This window comes from Phalaenopsis equestris, unplaced genomic scaffold (assembly GCF_001263595.1).
Source record: "Phalaenopsis equestris unplaced genomic scaffold, ASM126359v1 Scaffold000012, whole genome shotgun sequence".
NCBI lineage: Eukaryota > Viridiplantae > Streptophyta > Magnoliopsida > Asparagales > Orchidaceae > Phalaenopsis > Phalaenopsis equestris.
The window spans coordinates 374,152-391,755 of record NW_018164454.1 but is presented as its reverse complement, the minus strand read 5'-3'; the positions used below and the strand labels follow the sequence as shown (position 1 = coordinate 391,755).

The 17,604-nt window shown below is 35.4% G+C and overlaps 1 protein-coding gene across 4 annotated transcripts in view; it reads right to left on the bottom strand.

Moving 5' to 3' along the window:
- LOC110018342 (crossover junction endonuclease MUS81) overlaps window positions 1-17,604 on the bottom strand; it is a 61,314-nt gene that overhangs the window by 9,209 nt on the left and 34,501 nt on the right. For 2 of the 4 annotated variants that reach the window (XM_020715623.1, XM_020715625.1), the window contains exons 12-13: window positions 7,727-7,774; window positions 3,191-3,270 (exon numbers count right to left, since the gene is read on the bottom strand). In XM_020715623.1, the coding sequence (XP_020571282.1) occupies window positions 3,191-3,270; window positions 7,727-7,774 (128 nt within the window). The remainder of the gene's footprint in view (window positions 1-3,190; window positions 3,271-7,726; window positions 7,775-17,604) is intronic. The other 2 variants (XM_020715624.1, XM_020715626.1) reach the window with 2 other exon arrangements.

Here is a 17,604-nt window from a genome sequence, read left to right as displayed (position 1 = left end):
TATGTATGGCGTCGGCAGTGGCGGTGAACTCTGCTAGGGTTTCGTTGGATGGTGATTCCCGACAGTGATTTCCTCAGTTTCTCACTTCCTCACAGCTTTTCTCGAGACGTTCGCTCGCAGCAGACGTCTTTGTCGTCGACGCTCGCTTGCATCGTCTCTTAATAGACGATGTCTCCCGCGGTTTGACAACGCCTCATCCTGTCGCGGTTTGCGTCCTGCATGACATCTCACTTGCAGGCGTCTCTCCTATAGCCGAGGGCGCTCCCTTCGCAGTCGTCTTTCTACGCGTCTTCGCTATCTTCCTGACGACGCGACTTCGCTTTTCCAGACAATTGTTGCTTTGCCGCCCGACACACAGACACCATCTTGTCGGTGAAGATGGCATCCACTATCCGTTCATATGCCACAGTATTTTCCGGCAACTTCCCAATTCTTACACGTGCTCCTCTTTCAAGTCCAGAGACTGGTTTTCATATAGGTAAGTCTTGCAATATTCCACAATATTTCCACGAGGCTCTTGGAGGTGGTAGTGATCACACATTAATTAAAAGACTTGGAAAAAAATGGCAAGTCTGCTCTTATTCTCACAGAAGTTGAAACCAATACTCTCGCATCTTCTTGGCATTTTGCTCTATTGGGAAAATTTATTTATGGTCACCCAAAACTTGAGATCATTCGAAAAGAATTTGACGCTATAAAGCTGTTGGGTAGTCGGAATATTGGTCTACTTGACGGTCGAAAAATACTGATTTAGTTATCTCATGATATCGATTACACTCACATTTTTTCTCGAAAAGTTATAAAGATCGACAACCGTCATATGAAAATTCTGAAGTCGACTGTTGATTTTGATCCACAAGCGGAGTCCTCTATCATTCCTGTTTGGATAAAACTTTCGGGGTTAAAATTATATCTGTTCAACTTAGAAATTCTCTGCTCTTTAGCAATTGCTTACGGTAAACATCTCAAGATTGATAGTCTCACGTTTGTTGTCACCAGACTCTTTGTGGTTTGTGTATTAGTTGAGAGGGATATCACTCAACCAACTCCGGATAAGGCATAGATTGGAACCACTCATAACGGGTATTGGCAAAAGGTTGAAATAAAACCACACCATTCTTATTGCTCTCATTACAGTATGTTTGGTCACAGTTCTACCATTTGCTATCGTTTGCATCCTCATCTAAGGTCGGATATCGCTAAGGATCAGCCACCTATCATCCCTGTTGAGAAGATGCAACATGATCCTCTTTCCAACACCGCAGTTCCTGACGAAGAACACAATACTACAGCTACAGACTCATTTGTGATTATAACACCCCCTGTTATTGAAGAATGTTCACTTACATGCCAAGACACACGAGAGTGCTCCTTTAATCAAATTGTAGCCGTTTCTAATGTTCAACAACTTACACATGTCCGACACACTTTAGACCAATCCACTGAACAGGTGAGTCAATGTTCGGATAAGGAATGACAGGTCTATTCCAGGAGGAAGAAGAAGAATGGAGGCCGACTCGAGCTCGGGAACTTATTGGATGATACATTGGTTACTACTAGCAATGACATCCATCTTACCAATTTATTAGTTGACTTCTTCCTTAGAACTAGAGGCAGAGGCAAGGTCAAATTGGGTCGCTCTCTAGCTACTTGATACTACGTATTTCAACACTTTTAGGTTTTTTCTTTACGTTTCTCATGTACTTTTCTGTATTTTCTCGTTTTGGAACTATTTCTGGTTATCGTGTGGACAGGGTGCCATGCTTGGACCCTCCCACACATTGTATTTGTACCTTTCTTTCTATTTAATATATTAGTCTTTGGGTTTTCGAAAAGAAAAAAAATAAAATTATACATATATATATATATATTATATATATAAAGATGCTTAGAAGGATAGCATATCATAACATCAATTTATCTTGCAATAATATTGAAAACAATTGTTCAGATCACACATACTAAAATAACAAATCATATGCTCAACATTTATTCTACTAATTCTAGGCCCACTCTCTTTTAAATATCTTTCGATTCTAACATAAAATGTCTCATCAATCTAAAGTTATCTGTGAAAAGCATGCACCAATGCACCACACTTTGAATACCATTCGTAAGCATCATCATAATAAGTAAAAAAATAATAAGTTGATGTTGATCTTTGATGTAATCCTATTAGAATTGAAATTTTTCACTCCATAACCATTTAGAATATAATCCTCCATCATTTATATCTTTAGTAACTAAAAGAAAAAATAATATTCATTTAATGTTTAATATGCGATGAGATAATTCTACTAATACTCACTTATATATATATAGTTCAAAATTGATAAAAAATTATACGCATTTAATGTTTAGTGTACATCAACATAATTATGAACTTTCCATATTAACATGAACCAAATTGGCTCTACAAATCTAATAAAATTCTTAAGTATTTGACTACTCTTCCCATAACTTTGATATATGATTCATGAATTTGATTCCACTATATCTACTAATTATCGTAACTTAGAGAATCTCATTTGTTTTAGAATATTGATATTAAATGTTTGTTATCCGATAACTTGCAATCTCATTGTCTTCATATATCAAAACAAAAAAATTGCTTAATTAAACCCCTTTGATACCGCCCATAGTCCCTAAACCTCAGTATCTCATTTAGGCCTAAAATTTTATCTATATGCATCTTATCCACAGCTAACATCGTTTTTTTTTTAATCAATATGCTAATAGAAATCATTATTTATGCATTGAGCTTCTTTAAAAAAAATTTTTTTCCAATAAAAATTTTTTTCAATAATTTTCAGCGTAGCAGTTTTATCTTTTAGTGACACACTCGTCATTTAAATAATGAAAAATAAATAAGCTCTGAAAAGCTCATTAAGTAAAACAAAAAGAAAAAAATATAAAGTCATTTGAAGCATTTATAAAAGCTTTATCAACATTTTATTAATAATCCAATTATAAAAGCTCTATTGACAAATATGAGAAGATCAAATAGAACAAAATCAGCTTTTAGATAGACAATTTTCTGATTGCTGCAGAACCCGGATAGTTGTAATGACGGTGAACTTCAAACTTTCAAACAGCAAATTAAAAAATGAAGATAAAAATTGAAATAGAGGCAACCTTCGATGGCATGAAAACATATCAATAAAGAACAAAAATAAAATATAATATTTACGCTGTTTTAATGCTTTCAGCAGCTTCCAGTGCACTCAGATCACCTTCAACGAGATAGATCAGCTTTTGAAGCCCACATCTCTGCAAATAAAAAATTGCATACCAATAGAATGCAAAAGTATCCATATAAGTTATAAGTAAAAAATTCATTTGATTGTGCTCTTTAAACTGGACTTCTTAAACTGTCAACTAAACCAACAGGCAAAACAAACTAACGCCACTAAGACTGGTAAATTTTGAGCTTGAGCTCACGTGACTTCCAATATCTTTCTATTAATTAGCTCTAAAAAAATTGGGTCTTGAAATCAAACTGGGCGCAAAATCAGTGAATAGTTTTCTTCTTTTTTAACATATTATATGAAGTTTATAGGAGTAAGAACCCAAATATTTGGAATTTATATTGCTAAGATGCGTGGAACTCAATTTCTTATCATTTTTTTTTCTCATACAATTTGGATTTCAAAGTTATTGTAAATCCATGAAAATCTTAGAGACGATTTGGACAATATGATTTTAATCTTCAGAATTGATGGCTACCAAACTTAAGTCACATTCATGTAAAATCCTCCATACTTACCAATGCATATTATTTCTATAAGAAGAAAATAAATCAATGCTTGGAAGGTATCACTTTGTTTCCTTCACTCAGCAATGCATGGAGGCAAAGGATGGAGAAATAACCAGTAAAGTATTACCAGATTGGTAACTATCTTGGTAGGTGTCACATAAAGGAATGTTTTGGTTAGATGACCTGCAACAACTAATGAAAAGCCAAAGATAATAGTGAAAGTTGAATGCCTTTTCAAGGCAAAATTAACAATTATCACAGATGCTAGTGAACAGTAAAGTGATCCAATATAAGAAGCAATAGGCTTTTCTATAACTTCGTTGAGAATAATCCATCAAGAAATTTTGCTCACGTTTGAAGAGAAAATATAAGAAGGAGATAGAAAGAGAAGAATAATATTGAGATGAAATATAAAAAATATTTTTATCATGTATTTGTTTCTAAAATATTGGATATTTATCCCTTTGAGTTTGTGGATATTGATGAATCTCATTAAAACGCATACACACTCCTGTGTTATTTTCTTCATGTTCTAGAAGATTATATTTCTTAGTCTGATGAGTGGCGTTGTTTACATGCATGTTTCCCCAACAATTGAAAGCTGACATAGTTTCTTAGTTTGCAAGAAAAAAAGAAAGCAATGTCACATGAATATAAGAGATTAAGATAGATCAATTTGAGGAAAAGAAATTCGGGTATTGAAAGGTGTAAATTGAAGATAACAATATACGGTAGATCTGCAAATACAATCTTTGCGTTAAAGCAACAACAACAACAACAACAACCACAAAGTCTTAATCCCACTATGTGGGGTCGGCTACATGAATCCTTTTTCTCCATTGTGTTCTATTTAGTGTTATATTTTTATATTTAGTTCTAATAATTATTTAGTTCTAATAAATTAAGATCATTTTTTATACAATAAGACCAAGTCTAGACCAAGTCTTTCGATGTCTACCTCTGCCTTTCTTAACATAAGTCGAATCTAAAACATCGACTCTCCTATTCGGATCATCAGATGGGCGACGCTTAATGTAACAAAACCATCTATGACGACTCTCTCTAATTATGTCTGTCACTAGAGCTTCACTAGAGCTACACCAACCCTACCACGGATATATTCATTTCGCATTTTGTCTCTAAGTGTAAAGCCACTCATCCACCAAATCATTCTCATCTCAGAAACACTAAACACTTAACTTAGTATCTCTTTTAAATTATTATTATGCTTCTCTTTTAAAGGCCAACATTCAGCGCCATAGAGCATTGCAGGTCCTCTTATAAAATTTTCCTTTCATCCTTTCAGTTTAAGTGATACCTTTTTTATCACGCAAAAGGCTTGAAGCATTCCTCCACTTCAACCAACCAACTTGAATTCTACTATTAACAACCCCATCTATATCACCATCGCTTTGTCACCCAGACCCGAGATAACTAAGTAATTCACACCTTTTAATAATTTGATCACCCAAAGTTACACTTTTGTCACTAGAGCTACAAAGTCACCCAAAGTTACACTTTTGTCACTAGAGCTACTACCACTAAAATTACATTCCATGTATTTAGTTTTAGTTCTACTTAAATAAAGGCTTAGACTCCAATGTAGACCTCCATAATTCAAGTTTTTCCTGGGTTTTTCTTTCGTCTTATCCACGAGAAGGATATCATCAGCAAAAAACATACACCAAGGTACATCCTCCTGTAAATGTCCAGTAAGACCGTCCATAACTAAAACAAAAAATATGGGCTTAAAGCCGATCCCTGATATAATCCATCAGAAATAGAAAAATAATTGGTCAATCCTCCATCAGTTCGAACAAGTAACAGCTCTAGTATACATATCTTTAATGACTTGAATAAATAAGTCATATCAACACCTTTCTTCTCAAAAACTCTCCAAAGGATATCTCTTGGAATCTTATCGTAAGTTTTTTTTTTTAAAATTAATAAAAATTAAATGTAGATCCTCCTTATTGTCTCTGAACTTCTCCATCAAACCTCTCAATAAATGTATAGCTTCCATGGTAGAACTGCCTGGCATAAATCCAAATTGATTAAAAAAATAAATGTATGGCTTCAATAGTAGAAACTTCATTAAAAAGTATATCAAAATAACTCACCCACATATGTTGAATATATTTTTCTAAGAAAAGTGTTTTTTTTACTTTCATCTTTAATACACTTTACTTGAGTTAAAACAAATAAATATAAACAAAATAAGACAGGGATCTCTAGAACAAATAAACATTAGGATTTATATGATAAACATGAACAAAGAAAGTTGAATTCAACAATGTTATATGAGCGCACCTCAACAAGCATGAAGAAAGTTTCATGAAACATATATGAAAAACCTCAACAGTGAATAAATTATGTCACCCCCAATAGGTCCCCCCTTTTTTAGGGGTCGGCTGAGGTTCGATGGAGGCTGGCAAATTGATCAGACTAACTCTCACCAACACTCGTCCCGACTTTATAATCAAGATCCAGTTGGTGATGAATTAGTCTAACTGGTTCACCACAATATACGCGATACATTGCATTTTAATTACATATTTGGAAGCATGGAAATTAAATCATCCAAAACAAAAAAACTATATAGAGTTGCTAAATCCATAACAATAAAATACTTACCCAAAACTTATGAACAAAATTGTCAAAACTACATGCAAAAGCTATACAAAAACACACCTGAATACTCGCCATAGAGCTCGTTGCCCATACCTCAAAGGCAACAATGAAGAATAAGCAAACAAGCTCAGAGAGATAATCCGGGCTAATAAAAGAATTTACACATGAAAAAGAAGCAACGTGTATCCTCGTAGAAAATTGTACATATCTACACACAGAGCATAACATGCTAGTATAAAAAAAGATACATAAATCAAGACTACAACGTAATATGTAGGTCCTAAGCATGAACATAAGTATAATAAAAATCATGTTGATTCATTGCATAGAGGTCATATCATAGTAATGTCACTTTTTTAATATCTAGGGTTCAACTATTTTCATGTTATTTTATAATGGGTCGTCACTCTACCCCAAAAATCATATAAACCATCGATAAAGATTGAGCTCCAACCATCGATAAAGATTGAGCTCCCCCCAATATAGCAGTTATCTACAGTCCCTTTGATACTCACGGTTCCCAGAGTTTCGTCCACGTATAAATATCAGGAGTTGGAAATACATCCCTTCATGTAATAGTCTACTCATACATTACTCATCACATTTCATATAACATAATAATTGTAGCATACATTCATAGTTAATTCATATACATGTATGAATCATAAATGAATATCTGCACTATATCACAGTATAACATAACATGTATGAATCATAAATGAATATCTGCAATATATCATAGTATAATATAGCATCATATGTATAGTAAAAGACGTCTTCTCGCATTCACATTTTAAGCAAGTAATCATCTACAATATACATGAAGTCTAAATGTTTTTATATCGAACTAAAACTCATATGCAAACTTATAGAATATTATTTTTCTTAAATTACCACAAGATTATTTCACTCGACTAAACTAAGCAGCCCTACAACGAGTTTTTATACGCTCGTCTCGAGCTTGCCGCCTCATATACACGACCTGGAAAACATAGACATCATAGGAATTCATAAAATTTCGGCTCATAGTGTGCAATAACCGAAAACAAGCATTAAAGGCCAAAACATGCCTCAAAACGACTATTCGGCATAAATTTGCTCTCCAGACAACATCAACTTCTCTCTCCTTCAATCACCTCAAACCATACTTCTCTCTGAATTCGTGTTAAAATATTTTTAGAAGTTCACAAAACCAATTACGACACTTCCAACACAAACTCGATGCCTCTGACGACTACTGGAAACGAGAAAAGCACGAAAAATGAGGCAAACTTCAAAACCGAAGGGTGAGAAGGAAATTAAAGCCTAAAACAACGAAAGAGAGGGATTCGTGTTTACCGAAATCGCCCCGGAGCTTCCAATTGCAAGTTGCGGCACCTGAGTAGCCTCAAAGGCAACAACAAAGAATAAGCAAACAACAAGCTCAATAAATAATCTGGGTTAATATAAGATTTTACATATGAAAAAGAAATAATGTGCATACTTGTAGAAAACTGTACATGCTAGCATAAAAAAGCAGGTACAAAAAATCAAGATTACAATATAATATATGTCGTAACTATGAAATCATAAGCATAATAAAAGCATGTTCATTCATTTCATAGAGGTCATGTCATAGTAATGTCATTTGTTTAATATCTAGGGTTCGACTATTTACATGTTCTTTCAGAATGGTCATCACCCTGCCCCAAAAGTCATAAACCATCGATAAAAGTTGGATTTCCCCCAACATAGTAGTTATTGACAGTCCCCCTAATACCCACAGTTCCTTAACGTTCTATCACAGTCTAATCCAACGGTTCTCAGAGTTAAGTTCTCATATAAATATCAGAAGTCAGGAATATATCCCTGCATGTAATAGTCTACTCATACATCACTCATCGCATTTCTTATAGCAAAATACTTGTAGCATACATTCATGGATATTTCATATACATAAATGAATCATAAATGAATATCTGCACTATATCATAGTATGACATAATATGTATGAATCATAAATGAATAACTATAATATAGCATAATATAGCATAGCATCATATGTATAGTTAAATACATCCACTTGCTTTCATACATTTTAAGCATGTAATCATCTAAAATATGTATGAAATCTAAATGCTTTTATGTCGAACTAGAAATCATATGCAAACCTATACATGATTATTTTTCTTAAATTAGCACAATATTATTTCACCTAACTAGACTGAGCAGCCCAATGTCGAGTTTCTATATGCTCGTCTCGAGCCCGTGTCTTGTATACACAACCTAGAAAACGTAGACATCATAAGAATTCATATTTCGGCTCATAGCGTGCAATAACCCAAAACAAGCATTAAAGATACTTCAAAAGGGTTGTTCAGTATAAATTTGGTCCCTGAAAATACTAATTTTTCTCTCCTTCCTATCACCTCAAACTGTGCTTCTCTCTGAATTCGTGCTAAAATATTTTTAGAAGTTCACAAAACCAATTACGACTCTTCCAGCACAAACAACGGTCCCTCCGACGACTACAAGAAACGAGAACCCGAAAAATAAGGCAAACTTCATAACGGAAGGGTGAGGAAAGAAATGAAAGCCTAAAACAACGAAAGAGAGAGATTCATGCTTACCGAAATCGCCCAGGGGATCCCAATTGCGAGTTGCGGCACCCAGGTGGTCGCTCGATTCTTGTTGTTCGCAACCTAGCTCTACTAGAAAGTTGGCTTCGAAATTATTGATATCAACTTTCTAGCTCTACTAGAAAGTTGATATCAAAATTATTGACATCAACTTCGATGTTGGAATTCATGCATTGAGCTGCATATCATCACTCTACTAGAAAGTTGGCTTCGAAACATGATAGCTGCAATAGTACATGCAGGCCTATGAAGCTAAATGATATGGGAAATCTCGAGTGAAGTGATAAGGAAACATGAATCAAGTGAAGGTTCCTTTAGTGCTCTGAATCTATAGTAGGGCGGAAGTGCTCGCAGAGCGAACAGCGAAACTAATCGAATCTCAACATAAGAGCAAATTAAAAAGGTCAGTGTATTGTATGCTGACAATGTGCAAGGTTAGCCATATGAAAAGAGACGATCCATAGAGAAATAGTGAAAATAGTTCGAAATAGATGAAGGAATCCATAAATGTTGCAAGTGAAAAGGTCGATTACGTGAAACCTTAAATGTGGATGGTTAGTTCTAAAGAGAATGTAGAAAGGTTTATATTGTGGGTGAAAAACATCTGAACATCACTAGAATTGGTGATGTGGAAATCAAGACCAAGAGTATCATTGTTGAAGGCGATAATGCAAATGTCATCAACTGTTACCGTGAAGGTATGAGAAGGGAGAGGCGGCGGCCACAGCCTCAAAATGGTGGTTATCTTGCATTTCTTACAGATGTTAAACAGGTTCTTTTTTTTTCTCTTTTCTCATAGAGAAAGTAACACGACTACCTATTGTTGTTCTCGTCATGCTTTGGATAGGTCTTTTGTTTAAGATGCCCACGCTTGTGATCCCACTTTTTGAGTGTGATGGAGGTTGATGTCAACCACACTGCATCTTTTGTATAGCTTTTATAGCTCTTTTTATATATTTTGATTTTATTTTTATGCAAAATACACACCTTTCAAGAAAATTAAGACCAATAATGGAACCAAGTCGGAGTTTTATAATAAGAGGCACATCCCTACCTTGAAGGAAATATGTCTTAACTGGGTAGTTAGATGAAGAAGGTTGCATTTCAACCTTCTATACTAACACTTGGATGATGATCAAGGGTGCAATGATAATAGCACGTGAAAGAATAAATGATATCATGTACATGATATCAAATATTAGAACAATGTAAGTAATTTTTAAATCTATTGTAGGTGATTGTAGTGGTGTAAAGCAAAATAAAATTTCAATCAAATGAAAGCCTTCAAAGAGCAGACAGACATTAAATGGAAAAAAGTATATCACAATCAAGAAGCAACATGACAGCACAGTAAAGGTTGTGATAAAGATTGCAATGATGGACTATAGCATTACAAAATCCTAGTGAACCCATTATCAATAATTGAAATGGCTGTCAAATGAAAATGTTTGGACCTCAAGTTCCCAATCCTCCTCTCGTGGAAATTTGATTTTGAAGTCGTTTTATATAAAAGAAAACCTTGAATAAGCATTGGAGTAAATCTAGCATTGATTTTCAAGTTTACTACCAAACTCAAGATCCTATTGACACCCAATCCTGTATACACCACATATGGCCCTTTAAAAGGACCCAAATAAATAGTTTCCAGATATCGCGCATTTTCTCCTTCATTAGTTAGGTACAGAATTTGAGATCGAAATGGCTAATAAAGTGATCAAATATTAGTAGTTTACTTGGTCAAAGTCAAACAGAGGCATTTCTCTAATGGGTGCTAAAAATTCAAAGACCGGAGTACTGTTGGATGTCAGAAGCCTTCTCAAGAGAAAAATAATGATTTTCATAGAGGTAAGTAAATGGCAAGATGATCAAACATAGAAGTAAGCAAGCTTCCCTCTATTGTTAGAAGAAAGAAGCAAAAAAAATTGTGCTAAGGTTGGAGAGAATAAGAGAAAGTGGGAGATGGCACAATACTAACGAAAATTAGTGAGAAAAATATTTCAATGAGCAAACATCAAGATCTTGTATGTCCCTAGGCTAGTAAAAACATATTTTCTATAATTATCGATGAAAGTGAATCTCACAAAATCACTTCAACTCTCTTATATTTTTTTCATAATATTTTCGTTGCATATTATTTTTCTCATTTTTATATCATTGTTATCAAGTTGCGTACTTTTTCCAAATAAATACTTCTGATTTGAAAAAAAAAACGTAAGACAATCATTACTACCCAGAGAACAACTTGACACCACCTAAATGAGTATAAAAATCTCAATCAAGCTAATGACCGAATCATGGGCATTTCCATACAACGCAGAATGACCACAAAAAGAAAAGAAATCAAACAAGAACGCATGGCCACCACAAATTCAATAATTAGTACAACATTAAGAGCCCAACTTTTTAAAACTTGTTATTTCTTCCATCTACAAAAATCGCTGAATTAATTTAACAGATTCCAAAAGATAAAGGAAATATATGATTTTTATTATAACTTATCTAACTATTTAATGAAATGCTCGTAGGTTATATTGACCTTTATGAATAAAGATTGATGATTGTAATAGAGCAAGTCAAGTAGCACTGAGAAAGGAAGGAGACTTCGTGCCAGTGAAGTGGTCTGAACTGAATCAATACAAATATGAAAATCTTAAATTGAGGAACATTCAAATTGAAGGGAGAAAAAAAAGTTGTGAATGGATTAAAAGTAAGTGTTTAATTGAAAATTATTTATAGTCAAATAAATACTGAATTAAATATTAATATAAGTTTTATTGCATAATAATGTCATAAATCTTAAATGGGAGAATATTTGGATCCAATAACAAGAAGAACAAGCCACAGTATTAAATTTTAGCAAGTTCAAGTTATTGAGTTGGAAGATTAATAAAAGTAAAAAGGTTAAAGATTTAAGTGAGAAATTATGTTTCTAAAATACAGTAATATTTTTTTAATTTTTATATATAATTTTTAATTTCATTTTTTATACTTTACGTTATATATCATTGAGACTTAGATTTAAATTAACTCTTCATATTGTTTTGTATAGCACATGTATATTAGCAATTACGTATAAACAGTTGCATTATAATATTCTTAAAAAGAGATTTTATGACTACATGATGTGTAGATTTCAATATAAGTCATATATCACTTTATTACATGATTTATAGATTTAGTAATATTGCATATATTCATCAGTAGATAAACGTAAATAATTTTATTAAAAAAATATATGATATGAAAAAATAGAATAATGTATATATGAATATTTGTATGTGCATGCTAAGAAGAGTTCACCTCTTATGTCACAATTATGATGTTTAGATCATTAGTCGTTATGCTGATAGGAGAATGTCAGTTGGAGGTAAGTAGACACTGATCCATCTCATACAATTGCATAAATTAGATCACAAACTCTTGTAACATTGGGATAATAGCAGTCAGGGATATATTCGTTTATCTTTTGACGGTGCTCCTAAGAAGAATGTGAAAGTTAAGAATATAATGTTTACTAAAACTTAAAAAATTACACCTTGAAAAGTAATATAAAAGTGAATGCATATAAAAACTCTATATTTCTTCCATGAGCAAAACCAAGTACTTATATTATAAATTATTATAAGATTTTCTCTAATAGATTAGTAGAGATCAGCATATATATTGCTTACTTTTCCTCAAGTTTCCGAATTTTAGAAGTATGATTCCTCCACCGAGTTATTTTAAACAACTCACTATGATGTTTTACTAACTTTTCAAGTTTAAAATTTTAAGTAAAATGAATAATAGAGCAGCCAATGTGTACAGAATGCCTGGTCAGCAATCAGAAAGGTAAGACTTTGACTTATAATTTAATTTGCATTCTTTAATAGCTCTTTCAATGAATATTTCAACATTAAAGTGTTAGTGATAGAAGTCAAAAAAATATAAAACTTAATTCTACCGTCCGACTGTCTATTCCCACTGTGGTTAATTTCAAACATCGGGTCGGATCATGAAAAATCAAACTCCCTTGTTTCCTTGCCACACACTGTGAGAACCTGCAACATCTGCCCTGAGACAAACTTTTTATCACACAGAAAATATAACATCTTTGCTCGCTTCTCCTGAATCTTTGTTTTTGTAAGGTACATGAAATTGACCACTGGATAGACCACCAATTCTTCTCCTTCAGCGCCCCCCCTGAAATGATATTGTACGGGCCCTCGGTGTTGTGGTCGTCAAAGTACTCTTGTGTAATTCTCTCATAGTGTTGCTTTTGTTGGTCTTCTCTATCTGGTTCTTATCCTTCACTAGTTGGGCTAGCTCCATCATCTCCCCCAATCCCCATGATCTCAAGTAGAGGTGGTGCACGTATGTCAGGTTTTAGACTCATGAAATTCCCCTCGAATACTGCTTCAGCGATCCCTTCAGTTGTCCCTAACGTAGCTTGAATCTTCATATTCTCTATGACAGTCTCTTCCCGATTCAATGCAAAGAATAGTCCGTATAGTCCTCTTTCCTGAATGACTTAAAAACGTTCTAACTAGCAATCTTTAAATTCCTCGCATGAGTGGATCAGGAATGTAGCCTTCCTCCATTGAAATCATGTTCGAGCTTTCCCCTTCAAACATAACCCTACCGCCAAGAGGTTCTCCTCCCCATTTAGCCCATTCACCACAAAATATCACTCCACCCTATACACCCACTCATATGTGTCTTCCCCCTTGAAGATCGATATATTCAACTTCCTAACTCTTGCATCTCCACCCCAACTTCTTCTCCCTCCACTGTTTTAACCCACGTATTGAGGGTAAAACTCCCTCCTTCAAGCATATTCATACCCCTTGCATAACCCCTTATCCATGATTCAACCCAATTGTCTCCATCGAAAATCTCTAATCCACCCCCCCCCCCCCCCCCCCCCAACCCAAATGGAGCCCTTAAAGGAGGCTCTTGATAGTGGATGTTTTCCTCCTCGTATTCCTCTCTTCCAATCCCATTCCCTTTCAATTTAGCTAATCAATCTACGGTCAACCATTAGTTAGGGTTTGCAAACTAAACTCACGATGGAGTCTTGGATTGCAACTTTATAAGTCTCCTTATCATTTCCTCCAAGTTCTCGAATCAGTTTTTAATGGAGAAAAACATTTATCCTATGATGGATTTATGTTACCCTACCTCTTTCTCCAATTTCTTCTCTAAATCATTAATTTTTTTTACCGTCATTACTCCTAAAAAAGAGCACATTCCAACCAATAAAACGTCTTAGTTGTGATACGTGAAACATTAGATGGAGTCCCAACAAAAGCCATTATTTTAAATGACAAGTCGACCCACCAATGCACTCAGTGAGTTTATAAGGACCACAGTAGTGTGGAGAGATTTTCATTCTTGCATATTGCCAATGTCTTCCAAGTGATAGGGTCGAAGTTTTGGATAAACTCTGTCTCCTAAACAACAAACTACACATCCGTTTGATGTATGTCGACTTGTTTCTTCATAAACTGTTGGCTTCAATAAATATTCATTCAATTTCGCCAACACCTTGTCCTTCTCTTTTGAGTAATGATTCATCAGAGACACCAACATAATACTATGTCAATAATGCACAAAATAGGGTGTATCGCAATCATACAAGATTTTAAAAGGAGTGATCTGAGAAGTTATATGATAAGAAGTATTGCACCAGTACTCTAATCAAGTTAGTCATTTCGCCCACTGATTTGGTGTGTTGGATACAAAGCAACGCAAATAGGTGTCCACGCTTCGATTAATAACTTCGGAATGTCCATCAGTCAGTGGGTGGTATGCTATATTTTTCTTCAATACGGTCTTTTGCATTCTAAAAAGGTCACTCCAAAAATAACTTAAAGAAGATTTTATCTCGATCTAGCACTATAAATTATAGAATCACATACAAATGCAAAACCTCTCGTATAAAAACAATGGGAATAGAAACAGCATTGAAGGATGACATAGAAGGATAGAGTGAGCGTACTTGCACAATCGGTCCATCACCACTAAGATGACCCTTAATCTAACCAGGATAAGCCTTCAATGAAATCCATCTTCACCTCCTCCCATACCTCCTTCGGTAATGCTAGATGTTGTAACAACCCCCTTGGCACTAACATCATGTACATGTATCGTTGGCAAGCATCACACCTTGAGATCATGTCCTCTACATATTTTCTTATTCCCACCAAATACAATTTTGCCTCTATCCTCTAATTTGATTTAAGCATGCCTAAATGCCTCCTGATAGTGCCACTGTGAAACTCATGTAACAACTTTGGTATGGGTTTTGAATTTCTGGATAAAACATAGCATCTCTAATAAAGTAAATGTTGCTCGTTCAATGAATAACCGAGATAGCTATTCTCTCCATTCAATAAAGCCGACTAGATCTTGCCCAATTCCTCATCTGCCTCACTCTATTTCCTCGGAACCTCTCAATCTAAAACCAAAGAGACTGACAATGCCAACAATTGAGATTCCTCCAACTGTCAGTATAAGGAATCAATAGCTTTATTCTTTAATCCCAGACGACTGAATATCAAAAATCATACTGTAATAGCTTAGTCAACCATCTCTGATTTCCCTCAATTATCATATGTTTTTCTAATGAAAATTTAAAGTTGTGTTGATCCCTTTGTACTAGACAATGCTTCCACAATAACTAATATTGTCATTTTTGAATAACAAGCACAAATATCATAAGCTTGCACTCATAAACTGACTTGAGTTTGGCTCTCTCACAGCCAGCACTTGACTGAAATAAGCAATTGGTCGTTGACACTGCATGAGAAAGGTGTCTAACACTTAGCGTGAAGCATCTGTCTCTACAATGAAGGGTTATTTGAAGTTAGGAAACACCATCACTGATACATGCATCATAGCCTTCTTTAACTACTCAAAAGCCTAGGTTGTCGCTTTCCCAACTGAAAGTTATTTTTCTTCAATTGATCCGTCAACGACCACGCAATCAAGTTGAAACACTTCACGAACTACCAATAGTATCCTGTAAGTCCCAGAAATCCTCTCAAGCCCTTCAAGGTCTTAGATAATGGCCAATTCAGTATAACTGCCACCTTCGATTGATCTGCCGACACCCCTGTAGCCAACAAGTCTTAAGTACTCCACTTTCATGTCACAACCCAGCCCAGAACTTGGAATTAACCAAGGCGTAAAGAAACGGTCGGACAGTGTAAAACAAATTTTTCGTTACCACTTTAGTCACGACACAGGCCTGGTCGTGACACTTTGCTTGGCAACACTTCTTCCAAGCTAGTGTGGATCTGGTGCTCATCAAGTATCGTCAACATCTTCAAGTGATCAATGTGACCTTCCAAGGAACAGTTGTACGCTAAGATATCATCAAACAACACCAACGCAAGCTTCTATAGAAAAGGTTGAAACACCTTGTTCATCAATGATTCAAATATAGTCGGAGCATTGATGAGCCCGAATGACAAACAAAATTCATAGTGAACCTCATGAGCTTGAAAAATAGTCTTGTGCACATATGATGGTCATATCCGAATAGAAGGAATTCTGACTTCAAATCAATCTTGGAAAATATTGTATCCCTAAACAACTTGTCCAGAAGCTCATCAATCATTGGAATAGTGTTATGTAGAATTTTCTTATCCACTGCCCAACAATCAACACAGAAATTTCAGCTCCCATCCTTCTTCACTCGAAAGACCAAGCTAGAGAAGGGGCTCACCATAGGTTGTATGATCCCTGCCTCTAACATCTTTCAGATTAATCTCTCAATCTCGCCCTCCTACAGCTGAGGGTAGCGGTATGGGCACACACAGATGAGATAAACCTCTCCTACGGGTTATCGCATGCTCATGTTCGCTTTGAGGAGCCAATCCGCATGGCAATTGAAAAAATTTTACAAACTATTGTAAGAGTTGTAGGACTAGTTTCAAATTCTCTCAACACGATAAACCCAACCATGAGCATCCTCTCCTTCAAATATCGACATCTTCGGCTTCTTCATGCAAAAGCCTCCTCCCCAACTTCCTCAACCGAAGTTCGTTCCACCCAGGAAGCGATGGTCAGGTTCCCTTCCTCCATAAATCTGGCTCGCCTCATAATCAGCTCAACCATCCCCATAGGCTCCTAAGTCAGCTTCCGCCCAGAAGATTGTCATGGTTGCCTCAACAAAAGACTCTAGCATGGTTGTATGCATCCCTTCTAAGCCGAAATCATTCGGATTGATCTTCTCTAACCTCGAATCGTACGCCACCGTCATGTTTCTCTTGATGTCGTTAGCTTCAGCCCTCCTGATGTCGTGCAATCCCTCTCAGCCAAATTCCTCTAAATCGGTCTTCTCCAAACTTGAATGTCACACTACCAGCTCGTTTCACATGATTCCACTCGTTTTAGCCCTCTTGATCCCCTTCGGTTGTTGCTGCTCGAGTCCACTCCAGACATCGTCGTTTGATTCCACAATCCCACATCTGCCATGTGTGTAACCCAAATGCCTTGCAATCTCTTTAGTTTGTTGTCGTTGGAGTCCGCTCCAGACGCTGTCACTCGAACCCATGGTAGGAGGCGAATGGTTTGTGTAGAACCCTAAGATCCTCATCATTTCTTCCATGA